The following is an 18,132-nucleotide window of genomic DNA, read 5'->3' as shown; positions in this document are numbered from 1 at the left end:
TACGAAGCAGAGGTGGACCTCTTTGCCTCCCAACAGACAGCGCAATGTCCCCTCAACTTCTCTCTGAGTCACCCAGCCCCCCTGGGTCTGGACGCGATGGCACATACATGGCCCAAAATGCGCCTGTTTGCGTTTCCTCCAGTTTCTCTGCTCTCGGGAGTTCTAGCCAGAATTCGTCAACAAGGATCTTGCCTCTTACTGATAGTGCCGTGTTGGCCGAACAGAGTATGGTTTTCGGAGATAATATCTCTCCTCGACGGCTCGCCTTGGGCGATACCGGAGAGGAGGGACCTTCTGTCTCAAGCGCAGGGGACAATATTTCATCCCCGGCCCGAGCTGTGGAACCTTCATGTTTGGCCCCTGAAGGGTACCAACTGAGGGACACTGGGTTTTCACCTGGAGTTATTGAGACCATTCTGAGTGCTAGGACTCCTTCCACTAGAAATAGTTATGCCAATAAATGGGGTGTCTTTGAAAGGTGGTGCACTGCACATAATGCAGATCCAGTTAACTGCCAGATTGCTCCTGCAGGAGAAATTATCAGTAGGCACATGCCCCGCCACTCTCAGGGTTTATGTGGCTGCTCTGTCGGCTTGCCATTCTTTGATTGACAGGGCGCCACTGGGGAAACATCCTTTGCTCGCTCGCTTCGTTTGTGGGGCCATGCGACTGAGGCCTCCTGTTAGAACCAGGATCCCTTCATGGGACTTAGCTATAGTCCTTGAGGGTCTGGTTGAGAACCCCTTTGTACCTCTAGAGTCGGCGTCTGACAAGCTCCTGACTCTAAAGATGTTTTTTCTCATGGCTATCACTTCTTTAAAAGAATTGGGGATTTGCAGGCTCTGTCTGTCTTTCCATCCTGCTTAGACTTTGCCTAAGGTTCCTTTCTCGACCATACATCCGGTCACTCTTGAGGCCTTCTGTCCTCCGCCGTTCACAATGCCGGATCAGGAGAAACTTCATAGACTGTGTCCAGCTCATGCTCTTCAGGCCTATGTCCACCATACTAGCCAGTGGCGTAAGTCAGGGCAACTATTCGTTTGTCATGGGGGCTGTAACGGGGCGGCCGCCACAAAACAGACAATGTCACATTGGGTGAGGGATGCTATTGCCCTTGCCTATGAGGCGAGTGGTCAAGCTTCGCCAGTAGGCATCAGGGCTCATTCTACCAGGGGGTCGCTTCTTCTAAAGCTTTGGCGGGGGGTGCATCACTGCAGCATGTTTGTAATGCGGCAGGCTGGTCCTCTCCTCACACATTCATAAGATTTTATAGTTTGGATGTTCATGCCACTCCGGGCTCTCACATCCTTGAGTCAACATCACAAGCTCATGTCTGAGACCTTTTGCGTTCTTGTGAGCACACACTACACAACCGTAAGGGGTCCAGACACCCACAGTGCAGCGGCGTGGGAATTCTCGTTCGCATAAGCGCTGAATCAAGCGCAACATTAAGTGTAGCTTTTGACAGGGAACGGGTTACTTGACTGTAACCCTTGTTCCCTGAAAAAGCGGAACGAGATGCTGCGCTTCATTGCCACACTGAGGATGTCCCAGGACTGCTCTTCAGACAAATATACCTGACGATGCACCTGTGGCACATCTATTTATAGCCTCTGGTACTGGCACATTATGATGTCACCAACAGAGGCTATAAAGGTTCTAGTCAATTTCATTGACGTGTTGCACACATATTCACAGCTGGTCACTCCTAAAGACGTTCCCATAAGCGCTGAGTCAAGTGGAGCATCTTGTTCCGCTTTTTCAGGGAACAAGGGTTACAGTCAAGTAACCCGAGACAGTTTAATCTATTAGGGAAAGTGACTAATTATAGGGTTCTTGATATTAAAGGAATAGTTCACCCAAAAATGAATATTTGCTGATAATTTACTCACCCTCAGGCCATCCAAGATGTATCTGAGTTTCTTTCTTCATCAAAACAGAATTCAAGATTTTTAGGATTTCATTTCAGGCCTCCTCCTTTAAACAATGCAAGTGAATCAACTCCATTTTTTTGACAGTCCAAAATGCATATTTAGGGTGTATGAAAATAATCCACACGACTATTTTTAGAAACAAAACAATACTTGTATACTTTTTTAACTACAAATGTTCGCTTCCATACATCTCTGTGACGCGTGCTCATGAGAGGGATGACATAAGCTTGTTGGTAAGGTCATGCGTCACATGGAGGAGGAGGCAGGAAGTGCACAAACCAAGCGCCGTTCACAAACCAAAACAGTCCAAAACAATTTCAAAACAATATAAAATAAAATACAAATAATTTCCAAATAATAATAAAAAAACATTACTGCAGTAAATAACCATCCATTATTTCGGAGCAATGCCATTGCATTTTCTACTTGTGCTTTTTCTTTAGTCGAAATATATAGGCCATATGACTGTCAAGAATTCAAGCCACACAAGTTGTAGTTAGTGAAACCAAGTGCGAGAGCATTTATTGAGATTCACAGGTTTTAAAGGTTTACACAGTGAGATCAATGGTACAGGTGATATCACACAGAAGAGAAGCTTCACAAACGAGATGAGTGAGTGAATTGAGTGCAGGTGCGGTGAATTAGAAAATGGGTGATGAGGAGAGCGCTGAGGGAGGTGCAGAGCCCGAGGGAGGCGTGACAATGACAAAGTTTTCACACATACCTGAGTTAGCTGGAAAAACAGCACAGGCACAGCCTATGAATTCAGATATCGACCCTTTGTTTCTTTCGATGGTCTGAAATCCTCAGGGGTAAAATGTTCACTGCACACCCTCCAATATTTGAGAGAAAGTTGGGGTGTACTGATACCCAGGCATCACGTGTCACAGAGATGTACGGAAGCGAACATTTGTAGTTGAAAAGTATATAAGTATTGTTTTGTTTCTAAAAATAATCAATCGTTTGGGTTCAGAAGAACTTTATTTGTCGACTGGAGTCGTGTGGATTATTTTGATGCACCCTAAATATGCATTTTGGACTGTCAAAAAAATGGAGTTGATTCACTTGCATTGTTTAAAGGAGGAGGCCTGAAATGAAATCCTAAAAATCTTAAATTCTGTTTTGATGAAGAAAGAAACTCAGATACATCTTGGATGGCCTGAGGGTGAGTAAATTATCAGCAAATTTTCATTTTTGTGTGAACTATTCCTTTAAGCGAGTAGCATTTGGCTGGCCATGTGACCCTAAGGGGACCCTCTCTATGTAGAATAAATCAGCTTTTATAAGGTTGCTGATATGACTACAGTCTTCATATGATGTGAGTGTTCATGATTTTATACATGCTGTATGTTTCAAAATTAATATGAATTTCTTTACGAGTTTTTTATTTTTATTTTTTTTTTATATTTTTTTTGAGTTCACTAAGATATCAAGAGAAACACTTAAGGAAGAAGCTAAATGTTGCTGTGTGGCATCAATACCCAATTTGCATATTCTGATGACTCATTTACATGTACAGAGCCCATGTGTCCTACAAATGAGTCTTCATTAACGAAACCAAACAAGCAGTATTGTTACATAAATATTTTGGTTAAATATACATTGTAAATTATATATATATATATATATATATATATATATATACATAAATATATATATATATATATATATATATATATATATATATATATATTTTTTTTTTTTATTTTTTTTTTTTTTTTTTTAAGTTTTTAAGTTTTGACTTGAAATGAAATATTTACAAATTAAAAGAATAGAAAGGGTGTCATTTATGAGATTATAGGCTTTAATAATTAGTCAGCCATTACAAGAGAACCATGTATAATTGAAGTACTGAGTCAAAACAGCTGGTAAGTGTTTTTCACCTCTTCACTCTAATCTGTTATATTCGAAATATTTGGTGATCTGTGACTCTCTTTCTCTCTGTATAACTGCAAAATATCATTCACATGCACTCATGTGGCAAAGACTCTGACAGGTAATTTCAATTATGTATGTGTGTGAAGATGGAGAAAATCAATTAATAAACAGATGAATGAATAAGAATGAGTAGCTGAGTAAATTAAAAAAAAAAAAAACATCAGAAAATTCATATAAAAGACAGAAGAAGTGAAATAGAATAAAACGAATGAGAAAAAGGAAGCGTGAGACACCAGTGAGAACTTTTGGCTTCCCTTCACACACAAAGCAACCCTCCTACCCACACACACAGAGAGAAACACTATATTACTTTTTATCACTAGCACATGTAGAAAAAAATAGTGGCACTCTTTTGTTTCTCTTTAGCCTTGTTCTAGGGAGCAGACAGAGAAAGATTAAGAGATTGAGAAAAAGAGTGAGTGAGAGAGAAAGAGAGAGAGAGAATGAGAGAGGGGGGGAGAGAGAGAGAGCTGGTACAGGCTGAGCCAGGCGCTGGCTGTGTGGACACGGAGGAGTGTGGCGAGGACAGAAATGACAGAGCAAGAGGAGGAGTGACCCAGGAGGAGGAGAGGAATGCTGAGCGGACTGAGCAAAAGGGAAGAGAAGAGCAACAGAGGAGCAATTAAGCAGTGGAAAGGAAAGCAAAGCAAAGCACACATGCGGAGCGGCTTCTGTCGCTTGCGCGCTCTCTCTCTCTTGAATGACCAAAGAGGCAGAAGTGAAGCCATCCAGAAAACAATAAAGGACAAGAGGAGGCAGACGAGAGGCAGGGGGAGGAGCAAGTGAGCTTTGATTGGCAGAGGGAAGAAGAGGGGCATGGAGGAAAAATTAGGAATTTGATTTTCTGGGAATGGATATTTTTAGCGAAGACTGAAACATTAAAAAAAAAAAAAACAAGAGGCTAAAAGCAACAGAAAATAAAGGATGTTGTTTGAGATTAACAGCAAGATGGAAAAGAAAGGGAGAGAGAAAGAGGAGAGAGAGTGAGATGCTGAATTTGGACCCTGTCAGAACAGATTCTACATCAGCGGCACTCAGCTCTCCTGCAGGCAAGAGTCGGTGTGTGTGTGTCAGTGTATGTGTGTGTATGAACTAGAACAAAGTACGACCTCTCTCACACAAGGGTTTTGCCCTTGTGCTCCCATAGCTGAGGACAGAGAGATAGAGAGATCGGCGACAGAGAGATAGAGAGATCGGCGGGCTAAAAGCTTTTGTTTATCCCTGACAAAGCCTGAGAAAAAGAGGCAAAAAGACAAGATGAGTGAGTTTGAGTGTGTGTAATTGGTCCGGGTGCCCATGGGGTAATGGAACCAGTTATAGCTTGTGTTTGGGAAAGAATCTCTCAAGGGAATGTAGAGGGGGATTTACAGTACAGCTAATTACGCATACAGGTCAGGTTGCCTGAAGACTGTCTGTCTTCACTCTTGTGACTCAACTGGCATTCGGACACTTTCTGTCTTCCACAATCCATTTCTCTTTTTCATTATTTTCTCTTACTCTAATTATCTGCCTTGTATCTATTGAATCTTTTTCTCTCATTAAGATCACTTCCATTGTAACTGCCTCACTGACTCCGATTCCCTCTCCTGTACTTCAGCAGAAGCTTGGAGAAGTTATTTAGGAGATTGCAGGCTGTCCCCAAAACCCAGACAAACTTTGGGTACTCTGACCAGATGGACTGAGGAGGGAGAGGGAATGAAGAGAGAGAGTGTTAAAGTGCCAGATAAAGTGACAGATTAAAAAGGAAAATAGCCTGGGGATTTAGCCTAAGGGGTTATTTAGAGTTGCCTGAGGGCATGAAGACATGTGTTGATTTTTTTGGGCCACCTTAAGGAGCAGTGTGTTTGTGTGTGGGTATGTGTTTAGCTTATCCAGAAAAAAAGTTTTAATAAGTTTGGAAGGATATTTAAGCAGATGGTAGAAGCAGAGCTTAAAAGTGTGTTGTGGTTGTACACTTTGATTAAAGCTTAAGTAGTTCTGTGAATGTGTTAGAATAGCTTGTTTTGCTGAACTCTTAGTCATATCAGTATTCTGGAAGTCAGTGTTCTGGCTCTCCCATGAGGGCCCCGGCCGTGAAGGCCTGGCTGGGAGATGAAGCCTTCCCCCTTGCTGCTTTAGCAGCTCTGTGGGCCCTCATGGCTCTGGAAGGCCGCTGTCTACGCCCTGCCACGCCCACACCGGGCCAAAGGAGGGCCCGCCATCATCCCACCCAACCCAGAGCCCCAAGAGATGGTTTGTCCAGCCTCACTGTGGCCCTCCTGACACAAACTCGCCTCCATGGTTTACGGCACATCTGTACCCCTACTAGTTCTCTTGGCCACCGGGCGTTCTGGATGTTAGCGTTCTGTACGTCTCTGGGTCTTCTGTTGTCTTGGTCCTCGAATCGCTTGCTTCACTGGCTGGACTTCCCTACACACACAAGAGTCCACACGGAGTGGGCAAGAGAACTCGCCTTTCCCACGGTCACCATCTGTAACAATAACCCCATTCGCATGTATCACCTTACTAAAAGTGATCTGTACTTCGGGGGTCACTGGCTCGGACTGTTGCTGGCTAACCGCACGGCCAGACCCCTGGTCCTGGACCTGCTTCAAGATGACAGGCGGGTCTGGTTCAGCAAGCTGTCAGACTTCCGTCTTTTCCTGCCTCCGCGGCGTTTCGAGGGCACCAGCTTGGAATTCATGGACCGACTGGGCCACCAGCTGGAGGATATGCTCCTGGGCTGCAAGTACCGTGGAGAGCCCTGTGGAGCTCACAACTTCTCTACTGTGAGTCTGACCTCTACATTTCTCTCTGTCTTTCTGTCCCTCTCTGTCTCTCTCACACCTTTTTGCTCTGGTGTATCTTAAATTCACTGTGATTTAGTCTTTCATGCAGCACTTGAAAAGGGCTCTCACACTCTGTACTGACCTCTCTTAAGATCTTGTCCTGTGATGCCCTCTGTCGTGCTTCAAACATTTCACAGCACATTTTTTACATTCATATCTGACCTTTCTGATCCCAATTCAGAAATATATATATATATTTTTTCCATTCGGTGGCCACAGCATTTATGAACACAACAGGTGAAAGCACTGATCTTGCCAGGCTGATCTTCATAATGGGATTCTGATTGAGGATGATGCGCTATTTGAATTTGTATTGCTCAAAAAGACCCCCAACCCCAGGACACTCCGTCTATTCACACACAGCTCTGTCAATTACCGTAGCACCCATTCAGCCTGTTAGCAAACACTAATATTTCATGCTACCAATTAATTACAGTATCTAAAGAAATAGCTCTACACCAGTGGTGTAGAGCTAGTGGACAACCAGTGGACCTCCAATGTTCCAATGGGGCTGCCAAATGGCTTAAAATAATTCAAAATAAGTTATATTAAAGTAATTAACTAAATTAGAGTGCAGTGAAGCACTACAAATCATGACATAAGCATACAACATGGTAAAGGACAGTTCTTGAAACTTCGTGAAATTAATTATAAATAATAATTTTAATCAATTGACACTTGATGCTTTGGGGGCAGAGGGCTTTGAATACTGGGTCTGTTCCAAAACTTAGTGAGCTGACTCGCTGTCTCATGCCAATATAGGCAGCTGTCTTCTATGGCAGCATCCTAACTAAAACTGTGCCTCATAAGAGGGTGATTTGGAACACTCTACGTAGGCGGCAGCTCTGCGCATTATCCAAATAGTGCTCCTCACATGCAGATCACGTGAGACTCGATTCGCAACTGATTTCAATACAGATGACACAAGAGAACCGACCCGATCCTCTATTGAGCATAAATACACACAACACACACTCAAAATGGGTAAAATAGTCGTTTTTATTTCATATTAAACTGTTATTTATCTATACTTTTCAGTATTGAATTGATTATATGTTTATTTATAATCAAAATTTATCTCACTTCGTCCGCCATCTTGGATGTATTTTTGTGCCGAGCTCATCACGGTGCATTCTGGGATCGCCCACCCAGGGAAGGATACATACGATGCTACCCTAAAATTTGACCAAAACGAGATATCTTAAGAAGCAGCATAATTAAGATACCTAACTTTCTGAACAGTCTTCGAATCGGGAGCGTGCCTATGATGTCTTAAAATGCTGCCTCCAGAGGACGCTCACTAGGTTTTGGAACAGACCCATTGTCTTGGATAATTTGGGCCTTGAAGTCAAAAAGTTGAGAATCACTGCACTGCACTACAGACCAATCAAAGTTTCATCAAAAAGCTTTAAAAAGGTAACACTTAATTTTACATGTGGCACATATTACACAGAGTGTGTATAAGATTGCATAAATCTAAGAATATTTATATTTATTTGTGGTTCTCATAAAAATGTAATCATATTCTAATTTTAAAAACCTAATAAGTGTTATGTATGGTTGTTTATGCACATCAGTACTGTACGAAGGACCTAGAACAGGTCTTCCTGCTTCTCCTCATGCATATGCTGTTTCTCCACAGTCACTACTGCTGCTGTATTCCACACTCACTCAGCCAATCTCTCCTGAGCAAACATATTCATCTGCTAAATGGCAAGCACTGCCACACCCCCCCCCCTCCCCACTCCCCCATGTGTAATGAACAAATGAGATGTGTTATGGGTCTGTGAAAGAGGGATTTTGGAAAGGATTGTCTGTAAAGATGTTGTATGCTCTGGGTTCTATCGCTCGCTCACTCTCTTTCAGTCTCATTGTTTCTCTTATTCACTTGATTTAAGGAGAAGAGGAGCAAAGGCAGATGTTCTCTCTTAGGGTTCATCCAACAGAGCTACTTGGTATGTGTGTGCGTGTTTGTACTACTTTGCAACTCTCACAATAATTCTCAATTAGGGCTGCATGTCACTGAAGTGTTTTTCTCAGTGTCTACAAATGACAATGGTTTACTGAAAGTTTTAACACCTCATTTCAGAATACTCGAAAATATGTGCAACATTATGCTGCAATGTACTATGTGGTGTCTTATTTCAGTCCTAACACATATAAAACAGTTTTAATTTTTAATAGTTTAAGATTTGAGTATTTGAGATTTCTAGTGTTATTAGAGTATACTGTATTACTGTGTATTTGTCTTACTTCACACCCAACACCAAATCCCTGGGTACTATGCCTAGATATAGCAGTCTTTTCAGAGCAAATACATTCAGTTTAAGTTTTTAGATGTGTAATTCCCCCAGAGCAACTCCTAATTTTCTTTTTCCTCATCTGCCCAGCTTTAAACATTACCAAAACATTAAGCACTCATTACAAAGTGTATTAGAGACCCAGAAAGCCAACTCCAACAGGGAAAGCTCTATAACAGTTCTTGCATGTTTCATATGGCTGCAGTATGTCTGTTCATATATTCCAGATATTGCAGAAATGCATCCTCTGAACAAACTACAGATTTCTCGTAACAAGTATGTTGGAATTAGATATAGTTGAAACAATTCTTATGGATGGCAGAGCTACCACTTATTTATATTATTAATTGTTCTATTGCCCAAAATGTTATTATAATACTACTATGTACTAACACCTGTCTCGTAGCAGGTGTCTCGTGTTTATCTGCGCACCAACGCTCAAACACGCCCCATTTAAACCTGTACAAAGATCTAGTAGACGATGCTCTAGCATTCTGTATAACCCTAATAACATTATGGGGCAACCAAGTTGTGTTCAAATTGAACCACTGACGGGCCTGCGATAGCAGGTCTCTTCGCAACGGAAGAGGCCACGGCTGTTTGTATAGCATATGTATGATCTCCGCCATCCAATATTTCCCCGGCCAACATGGAGCGATTAATATCATTCTCAATCCCCTCTCTCTCACTCTGGAGAGAGTTGGAGATATCAAAGCTATCAGAGGGAACGCATAAAAGAGAATGCGAGACCATTCATGTGCCAGCGCATCTATTCCCAACGATGCATTCTGATCCTTCAGAGAAAAGAACAGAGGGCACTGAGCATTCTTTTGAGACGCAAACAGATACATTGTCACCCTGCCAAACCGGCTCCAAATCTGCCCGACCACTTCTCTGTTCAGTCTCCACTCCCCATAAAGAGGATTGCCTCTCGACAGCAAATCTGCACCCCGATTCATAATACCCTGTACGTGTGTCGCTCTCAGGGATAAGAAGTGGGCACTGCTCCACAGAATCAGTTTGTGTGCCAACGTGTGCAGAAGGAGTGATCTTAGACCTCCCTGATGATTTATGTATGCTACCGATGTAGTGTTGTCTGTTCTTACTAAATATGTTGCCTTTCTTATAAGGGAAGAAAATGCTTCAGGGTTAAGAAAACCACCAGCAATTCCAGAAAATGTATATGGTGATTGGTCAAATGACGACCCCATCTCCCATTTATTATCCTGCCCTCGTGAGTGTCCCCCCAACCGGACAGTGAAGCATCTGTAGTAATGACTTTTCTGGCCTGAATGACACCCATGGGGGCCTCTTGAATAAAAAAGGATGGGTGTTTCCAATGGCGCAATGCCAGCACTGACACAGATGTCACCCTCACTCTCATCCGAGAGTGATGTAATGGGTCCAATCTCAGAGATGCTACCCAGCACTGAAATTCTCTCATGAATAATCAGCCTAGTGGAATAACTATCAGAGCTGAGGCCATTAACCCCAAAAGTCTGAGGCATGTTCGAAAGGAAACACTGTTTCCCCTCCGAAACTCGGCCAGACATTGAGTAAACTTTATTACTTTCTCCTCTGACAGTCGTGCTCTGAATGTCACCAAGTCCAGTGACAGCCCCAGATACATAATTGACTGTGTGGGGATTAATACACTTTTCTCTGTGTTTAATCTCAAACCCATTTTTTGAAGATGAGCTATAAGCATTGCAGTGTGCTCTCTCGCTATGTGCTCCGATTGAGCTGTCATGAGCCAGTCATCTATGTATGTTATGAGATGAATGCCTCGCTCTCTGAGCGGGGTCATTTGACAAAGACCCTCGGGCTGAGAGACAGGCCGAAAGGTAGAACTAAATATTCTTACATCACCCCCTGAAACGCAAACCTCAGGAATTTCTTGTGGGGTGTGTATATGTTTATGTGAAAATATGCGTCCTTCAGATCGATGAACATGAACCAATCGCTCGGACGCACCAATTTCAGGAGTGTTGAATGAGTGAGCATTCTGAATTTGTACTTTCTTAAATACTTGTTCAGTGCTCGTAGATCTAATATGGGATGGAGAGCCTGAGTTCCTTTCTTTAGAACGAGGAAATACCTAGAATAAAAGCCGCTCTGGCTTTGCTTGGGCAGAACCAGTCTTATTGCTTTCTTGTTCAGCAAGGTGGAAATTTCCTCTTGAAGGACATGAACTGATGCCCCCTGAACTCAAGAGTGAATTATCCCTCTAAATTGCAGGGGGCATGCAGTAGATTGCAGTCTGTACCCAAACTGTATTGTCCTCAATACCCAGCGGGATTTTGTACACACTCGCCAATTGCTTATGTGCAGCGCTCTGTTGCCATCTTGTGGCTGAGGCGTGAATGAGCCTGAGCTCTGCGCTGTGCATGCGTGAACAATTAAGCGCTTGGACAGAGTTTAAGTGGCTCACCACCTCTAAGGGAGTGGTGACTCCCTGAGGTGGCATTATAATATGTTCTGTTAATGTATTTTTACTAATGTAATGGAGCAGGTGGATAGTTCTTCCAGGGCCAAGCATTCTTTGGCTCTGGAACTCTACTCTGACCTGCTGCATTCACATGTGGTCTCTGCTGCCTCGGAATGTGGTAGCTAGGAGGTGGACGAGCCGTCACTTGAGTGAAGGTTTTCTGAGGTGGTGGAGAAGGCGCAGTTTGTGTCTTCCTGGGTAGACAGAGCTGCAAAGCTTCATCATCCCTCTTCTTTTCCTCACACCTCTTCTCTATCCGTGTCAGAGTCAAACCAAAAATCCCCTCTGAAACCACCGGTGCATCTAAAATAGCCTCTTTCTCCCTGTCAGAAAGATTAGCCAAATTCAGCTATCATGCTCTCTCTCCTGTTTAACCATTGTGGCCATGGCTTTACCCACAGCCTGAACAGCACATCTCTGCATATGGAGAGAAAGGTGAGTGACCACACAAATCTCATCCCATTGTGCCTGGCCTGGCATGGCAGACACCTCAGAAAAACCGCTTGGTATGCGGTTAACATAGAGATTGCATTCAAAGCCCTAACGGAGAGAGCGACCACTTTGTAAGCACGTTCCATCATGTTTGACTGGAACCGGTCAGCTTTGGATGGCAATGTTGGATTCGTAGCCGCCGTGCATCTGGGATGCAGATGCGCTGCTACTAACGGCTCCATGGGAGGCAGGCGGAGAAGAACCTCCTTCTCCATTCCTTCCACTTCGAGCACGGATCCCCCTAAAATGGGCATTTTGCTTTTAAAGGGTTTATCCTTCCAGGTGACCGCAACCTCCTTCAGCAGCTCTGGGAATATAGTAAGAAGCTGTCTTGCTGCCCATTTTGCTCTTGGCAGCCTTTTGCCCTCATAGTGAGACTGCAGCCTCCGATACCACAGTCAGCCACGGAACATTTAGTCTTTCTGCCACGCGTCTGCGCATGTCCTGCAGATCAATGCTGAGAAGCGGAGAGGATGGTGCCCTGCCCGCTTCTTCCATGGTTCCCACTGCAGCTGAGGGTTGTGCCGGTTGGGCAGGGGGAAGGGAAGGGAAAAGGAGTCCTCAAAAACATCCTCCTCCTCAGAGAGGAGAAAATACGACTGCCCCTCTTACTCGTAATCCAACGCCTCCTCTTCCTCATCCATACTGAGCACGGAGGGCAAAGGGACGCATGCATTGAGCTGTTCACCCCAGGAAAATGCTGTCTTGGTGGGCAGCTCTACAGGAATGGATACCTGTGGGGTGAAAGCCAAAGCAGGGCTAGCTGACAGGAGGGGAGCCTGTGCCAAAGGCTCTTCATGGTGAAGCGCGCACAGTGCTGACATGATCCGGGGTTGTCGATTGCCACTTGGGCATGTTTCAACCCAAGACATGCAGAGCAGACCTGTTGTGTGTCTTTGCATGAGATCTTATTTCCGCAAAAGCAAAGCCACGAAGAGTTCCCCACACTAGCCAAGGTACTCTGCATCGCTGCAGCCATTTAGCTGGAGTGCTAAGAAATTCCTATATGAGCTGGTGTGCAGAATGTAGGTATAAATCGAAAAATGGCATGGTGGCCTGTAAATCGACACAAAAAACTCTGTTCCGGAATGATCAATCAACAACCAGTGTGGAGGCCAGTTGATGACTATCTGAACGGAAATCCAGGCTTCTGAAGTGAAGCGAGAAGAGGTTTTTGAATGACGTGATGACACTGTGTCGCCCATTCGTACTAGGAAGTGGAGCCTCCTAATGACACAAGCGTCACTTCTACCAGCCAAATAGGGGCTGGCGTAATGTAATAGGGCTTCTAGGAATACGCTGAAGGGGTATATCCATATTGAGACACCGAAACATATGCTTGAAAGAGAACCGGATTCCTGAAGCGATCCTCCAATCAGAGCAGTCAATGCTTTCCATGGTAACACTTCTGCATTGTGGGTAATGTAGTTGTTCACCATGAATTCAGCATCTTAGATTATACGTATATAATACAACATATATTATTAAAGTTGGCATGAAATGAAAATTCACCCTATCTATTTTCTAAATGCATGTTATTGATCTTATTGTGAATGATTCATCCATGCATATGTTTTTAATTGTAAATGTTTTTTTGTTTGTTTGTTTGTTTGTTTGTTTTGACCTCGTAATCTTTAATCAAAATGTCATAACTCGAACTTCCGGTGACAGACTTATGACATACTTCTCTCTGGTGACATATGCAGGACTTCTCCATTTATTTAGTCCTCTTAAACCCTGCCCCTTTCTTATAAATACCACAAACTTACATAGAGTTGAACGAAGCATCAGTCATGTATTGGTGAAGATGGCAACCCAGATAGCAAGGAGACATCAATTCAACGTCTATTTTTAGTTGTAAGGGTCGGGATCAGTCGTTAATCAATTTTCAATGTTGAATCAACATTCAATATTTGGTCGGTACATCAGAACGTTGTTAGGTCAAAAATAGAACATATGTTCAATGTCGGAATGAGATTTACTCATCAACATGTACCATTTGGTCGAAATCTTAACGTTTGTTCTATGCTGAAACTTGGTTAGAGAAGTCGGAGTTCTGCGCATGTGCATATTTGAATCTACAATGGGCCAACCGTCAGTGGATGCATCGCTAGAAAACGGTAAGCATAATGTACTTAACCTGTTATTTCTTTATAATTCTAGAATTTACATTCACAAGACTTGAATTTTTTATGGAATGACCCACTGTGATTGATGCCTTTTCTTTTAACTTTAGGGAGGAAGTCCTCAACAGAGCCACAACACAGCACACCACTGAATGGTAAAGGCTTTCTCAATTTTCCACCTTTGCAAGCTTACATGGTGCAGTGTGCAGACCAAAAAACAGATGTCAATGGAAATAAATGTTGCCTGACAACTTGGTGGTTGCAGAAACTTGTAAGCAGAAGGTTGCTGGTTCAATACCAACAGCCACCACCATTGTGTCCTTGAGCAAGGCACTTAACTCCAGGTAAATCCGGGTGGATTGTCCCTGTAATAAGTGCACTGTAAGTCGATTTGGATAAAAGCATCTACCAAATGCATAAATGTAAATGTAACTTTTCTGTCATCTGTTCTTAAAAATATAATTAAGTACTGTATGTTTCTTCAAGCACGTGTCTGTGTGTCTAAAAGCATTTCTTGTGTCATTCCGAATCCGAGACGTCTTACAATTACCCATCATGCACATTATATTCACTACCTGCAATTAAACATCTTCTATCAGTGCGCATACTTTGCTGCCTGTGTAATTTGATACGTTGGTAAAGAACATCTGGCTTTCAATGTGTTATTTAGGGTCATTTATCATGGGTCACAAACTCTTCATTACAGCAACTATTCTTTATTTAAGGCTATTCTATTCGTTAGTCTATTGTATTGATATTGTAAGTTCCATTCATGATGTTTCCACCGGTATAAAATTTCACACCGGTGTTGTCCCTTGTACCGAGTAAAACCAGTAACACCGTACACCGTTGCAACCCTAATTGTGAATTGTTGCCTGATTTTTAATACTAAGTCACATGACCTCAGTATTTGCAGGGACTCTATTTTCAATAATTTTCACAGAAATTTGGCCAACTTACTCACTGCTCCTCGCTTCAGCCTCTCAAATGCTGTATCGCCCAGGATACAAAAACCTTTATAGGATTTTAAAGGCATCATAAGAGTTGTTATAGTATTGGGAATACTCCTGTGACCAGATAAGATTTGATACTGAAGTGGGTAATATGGAAATATTTGCATTGTTTGTTTGAATTTGAAGACCGAGAACTTACAGATGTTGGCCTTAACCTGTGTCAACCTGGACAGACGTCTATTCCAGTCCTACCTAAGTCTTTTTTCTGCTTTTATATGGATGGCTGTCTACTTGCAGTTTCTTTTCAAAAGTAGATGTATGCAAATATAACTTGAACTGCAAGAGCAAAGAACTTGATCCAGTTGCAGAGAATCCCTTAAGTTAAAGGGCTATTTCACCCAAAAATGAAAATTATCTCATAATTGTATCACTCTCATTCCATTCCAGATGTGTATGACTGTAAGGGGGTTCAGTGGAAAGGAGGAGGCGAGAACCGGCTTGATAACTTAAATAATAATTTAATAAACAACTTAAACAAAACCACACAACCTTTAAACACACAGTACAGCTGCCTGTAATTCTCTCTCTCGTCTATCTGCAGTGTGGCTCTATTTATGCCGCTCTCCCCGTGCTCACTGAAATTAGAGACAGGTGTTAGACATTATTTAACTCAGGTGTAAGCGCCCTTACCGCTTTCTCTCTCTCCGGAGAGATGCTTGACCATGCCCCCGCTGCCACAATGACTTTCTTTCTTTTGCAGAACACAAACAAAAATTTTCAGAAGAATATTTCAGCTCTGTAGCTCCATACAGTGCAAGTGAATGGTGGCCAGACGCTCCAGATATTTTGAAGCTCCAAAAAGCAGATAAAGGCAGCATAAAAGTCATCCATTCGACCCCAATGGTTTAATCAATGTCTTTTGAAGTTATTAAGTCGGTATAGAACAGACCAAAATGTAACTTCTTTTTCACTGTACACCTTTCCATTGCAGTCTCTAGGCACGATAATGATTTCTACACTTCTTAGTGCTAGATGCATGCACAGAGTGCTAGATGGCGCTAGAAAGTGTAATCAAACTTGAAATCATGATGTGATTTATAATGAAAAAAAGAGTTACATTTTGGTCTGTTCTCACTCAAAACTGATTGGATTGCTTTTTGGAGCTTCAAAGTTTTGGTCACCTTTCACTTGCATTGTATGGACCTTGTCACCTACAGAGCTGAGATATTCTTGTAAAAATCTTCCTTTGTGTTCTGCAGATAAAGGAAAGTCATACACATCTGGCATGAGGGTGAGTAAATGATAAGGGATTTTAAATGTTTAACCCTTCAAGTAAACCTTTAGATATAACTGTAAGCATATTGTCACTAAGGGTTTGCTTAACTTAAAAGGAAAGTTCTCCCAAAAATGAAAATTCTCTCATTATTTACTCACACTCATGATATCCCAGGTATGTATGACTTTCTTTCTTCAGCAGAACACATTTGAAGACTAATAGAAAAATATCTCTGCTCAGTAGGTATTTAAATGCAAGTGGATGGTGATCAGACTTTTGAAGCTCCAAGAAATTACTTTTAAAATCTGTAAAATTGACGCTACCTTTAAATTAGCCTGTAATTAACATTATACATCCATTTGTGAATACAACAGTGTGAAAGCATTTTTTTTCTATAATTGGCTGTTAAGTCTTAAGATTTATAAACGTCAAAAAAGTTAACTCCATAGAATTATGTATTTGTGAATGTATAATTTGTATAAATAAAACAATGTGTAGCCTATCTGAATGTGCTGTGTGTTTAAGAGTACATATATAGGTTGATTTATTAATTTTTAAGTATTTAGGATTTTAAAAACAAAAATATGTTGATTGTATAACGTTGTTTCACTCAAAGTCGTTTCAACATGAGGTAGGCAAACCAATTAGATTGAATATACATTGAAACTGTGTTGATTCCATGATGTCGTTTCACCCAACTGAAATCAACATCATTTCAACGTCAGGTAAGCAAACCAATTAGATCGATTTTATGTTAGTTTTCAATGATGTGGATTCAGCATGACTTCGATGAGCAAAAAGATACGGAATCAACATCAGAGTTCAACGTCGTTTCGATGTCGTGATAGACATCGATTCTACGTTGATTCTATGTCAGTTTGCTATCTGGGAAGGCACATTTTCGTTTTTCTTTCAAAATTATCATTCCTTAACCCATCCTTCTTTGGTTACGGGTCTTGGGGCTTGAATTTATATGAATAAATTGATTATAAATTAAATAATCCCAAAAAAAGGAATTAACCGACTGGGTCCACAAGGTCTAGTTGGGGGGGGGGGGGGGGGGTGTCACTCCCAAGGGGAAGACACCGGGGAGACCACACCCCACCCAGAGAGAGGTGGGGGGGGGGGTATTTTGAGTGGAGATACGTCACATGGTCTTGCCGAGCTTTGTCGGAAGTATGTCATGTGGAGAAGTCCCATGGTAGGTCCTACCCTACAGGGGAGGAGTTTCTACAAACATGGCTACTGGGCCAGAGGGGCCTCTGCCCAAGGAAGACACAGTTTACCAACAGGGAAACAAATTAGTGGAAGATATACGTCGCATGGGGTTACCTATGGGGAACAACCACATGCGGAGCACCTACCCCAGTACAAGGCTTAGTTAGCACTGTTGTCTCCCAGTTAACTACTGGGAGACAACAGCGCACGTCTTCAGCTCAGGGGAAGTGAAAGGCGGGATGCACAAGTGTCCTGGACTTACCTGCTTGTGCCTGCCACTACACAGGATGAAACCGGTTCCACCCAGAGATTATAGAACCTCGCAAAGTTTTTGGGTGTTTCCCAGCCAGCTGCTCTGCAAACGTCTGTTAGAGAGGCCGCTACACCCCTGGTAGAATGGGCTCATAGCCCTGCTGGGTGCAGCACATCCTGGGCGTGATATGCCATTGTTATGGCATCAATGAGCCAGTGGGCGATCCTCTGCTTGGAGACAGTGCTTCCTTTCCGCTGTCCACCAAAGCAGATAAAGAGCTGCTCAGAGACTCTAAAGCTCTGCGTGCGATCCAAATAGATGCATAA

General features: G+C 42.6%; 1 protein-coding gene across 2 annotated transcripts in view; it reads left to right on the top strand.

Moving 5' to 3' along the window:
- LOC127450817 (acid-sensing ion channel 2) overlaps nt 1-18,132 on the top strand; it is a 731,245-nt gene that overhangs the window by 466,868 nt on the left and 246,245 nt on the right. Inside the window, exon 1 of one of the 2 annotated variants that reach the window (XM_051715202.1) lies at nt 4,432-6,640. The exons of the other annotated variant lie outside the window; for it this stretch is intronic. Within the exon in view, the coding sequence (XP_051571162.1) occupies nt 5,930-6,640 (711 nt within the window). The 5' untranslated portion in view covers nt 4,432-5,929. Of the gene's footprint in view, nt 1-4,431; nt 6,641-18,132 lie in introns of those variants that run through there. 2 annotated transcript variants of the gene reach the window in all.

Source organism: Myxocyprinus asiaticus, chromosome 13 (assembly GCF_019703515.2).
Source record: "Myxocyprinus asiaticus isolate MX2 ecotype Aquarium Trade chromosome 13, UBuf_Myxa_2, whole genome shotgun sequence".
NCBI classification, from domain to species: Eukaryota; Metazoa; Chordata; class Actinopteri; order Cypriniformes; family Catostomidae; genus Myxocyprinus; species Myxocyprinus asiaticus.
Note: the sequence above shows the minus strand (reverse complement) of the source record. Positions and strands in the feature narration are given on the sequence as shown.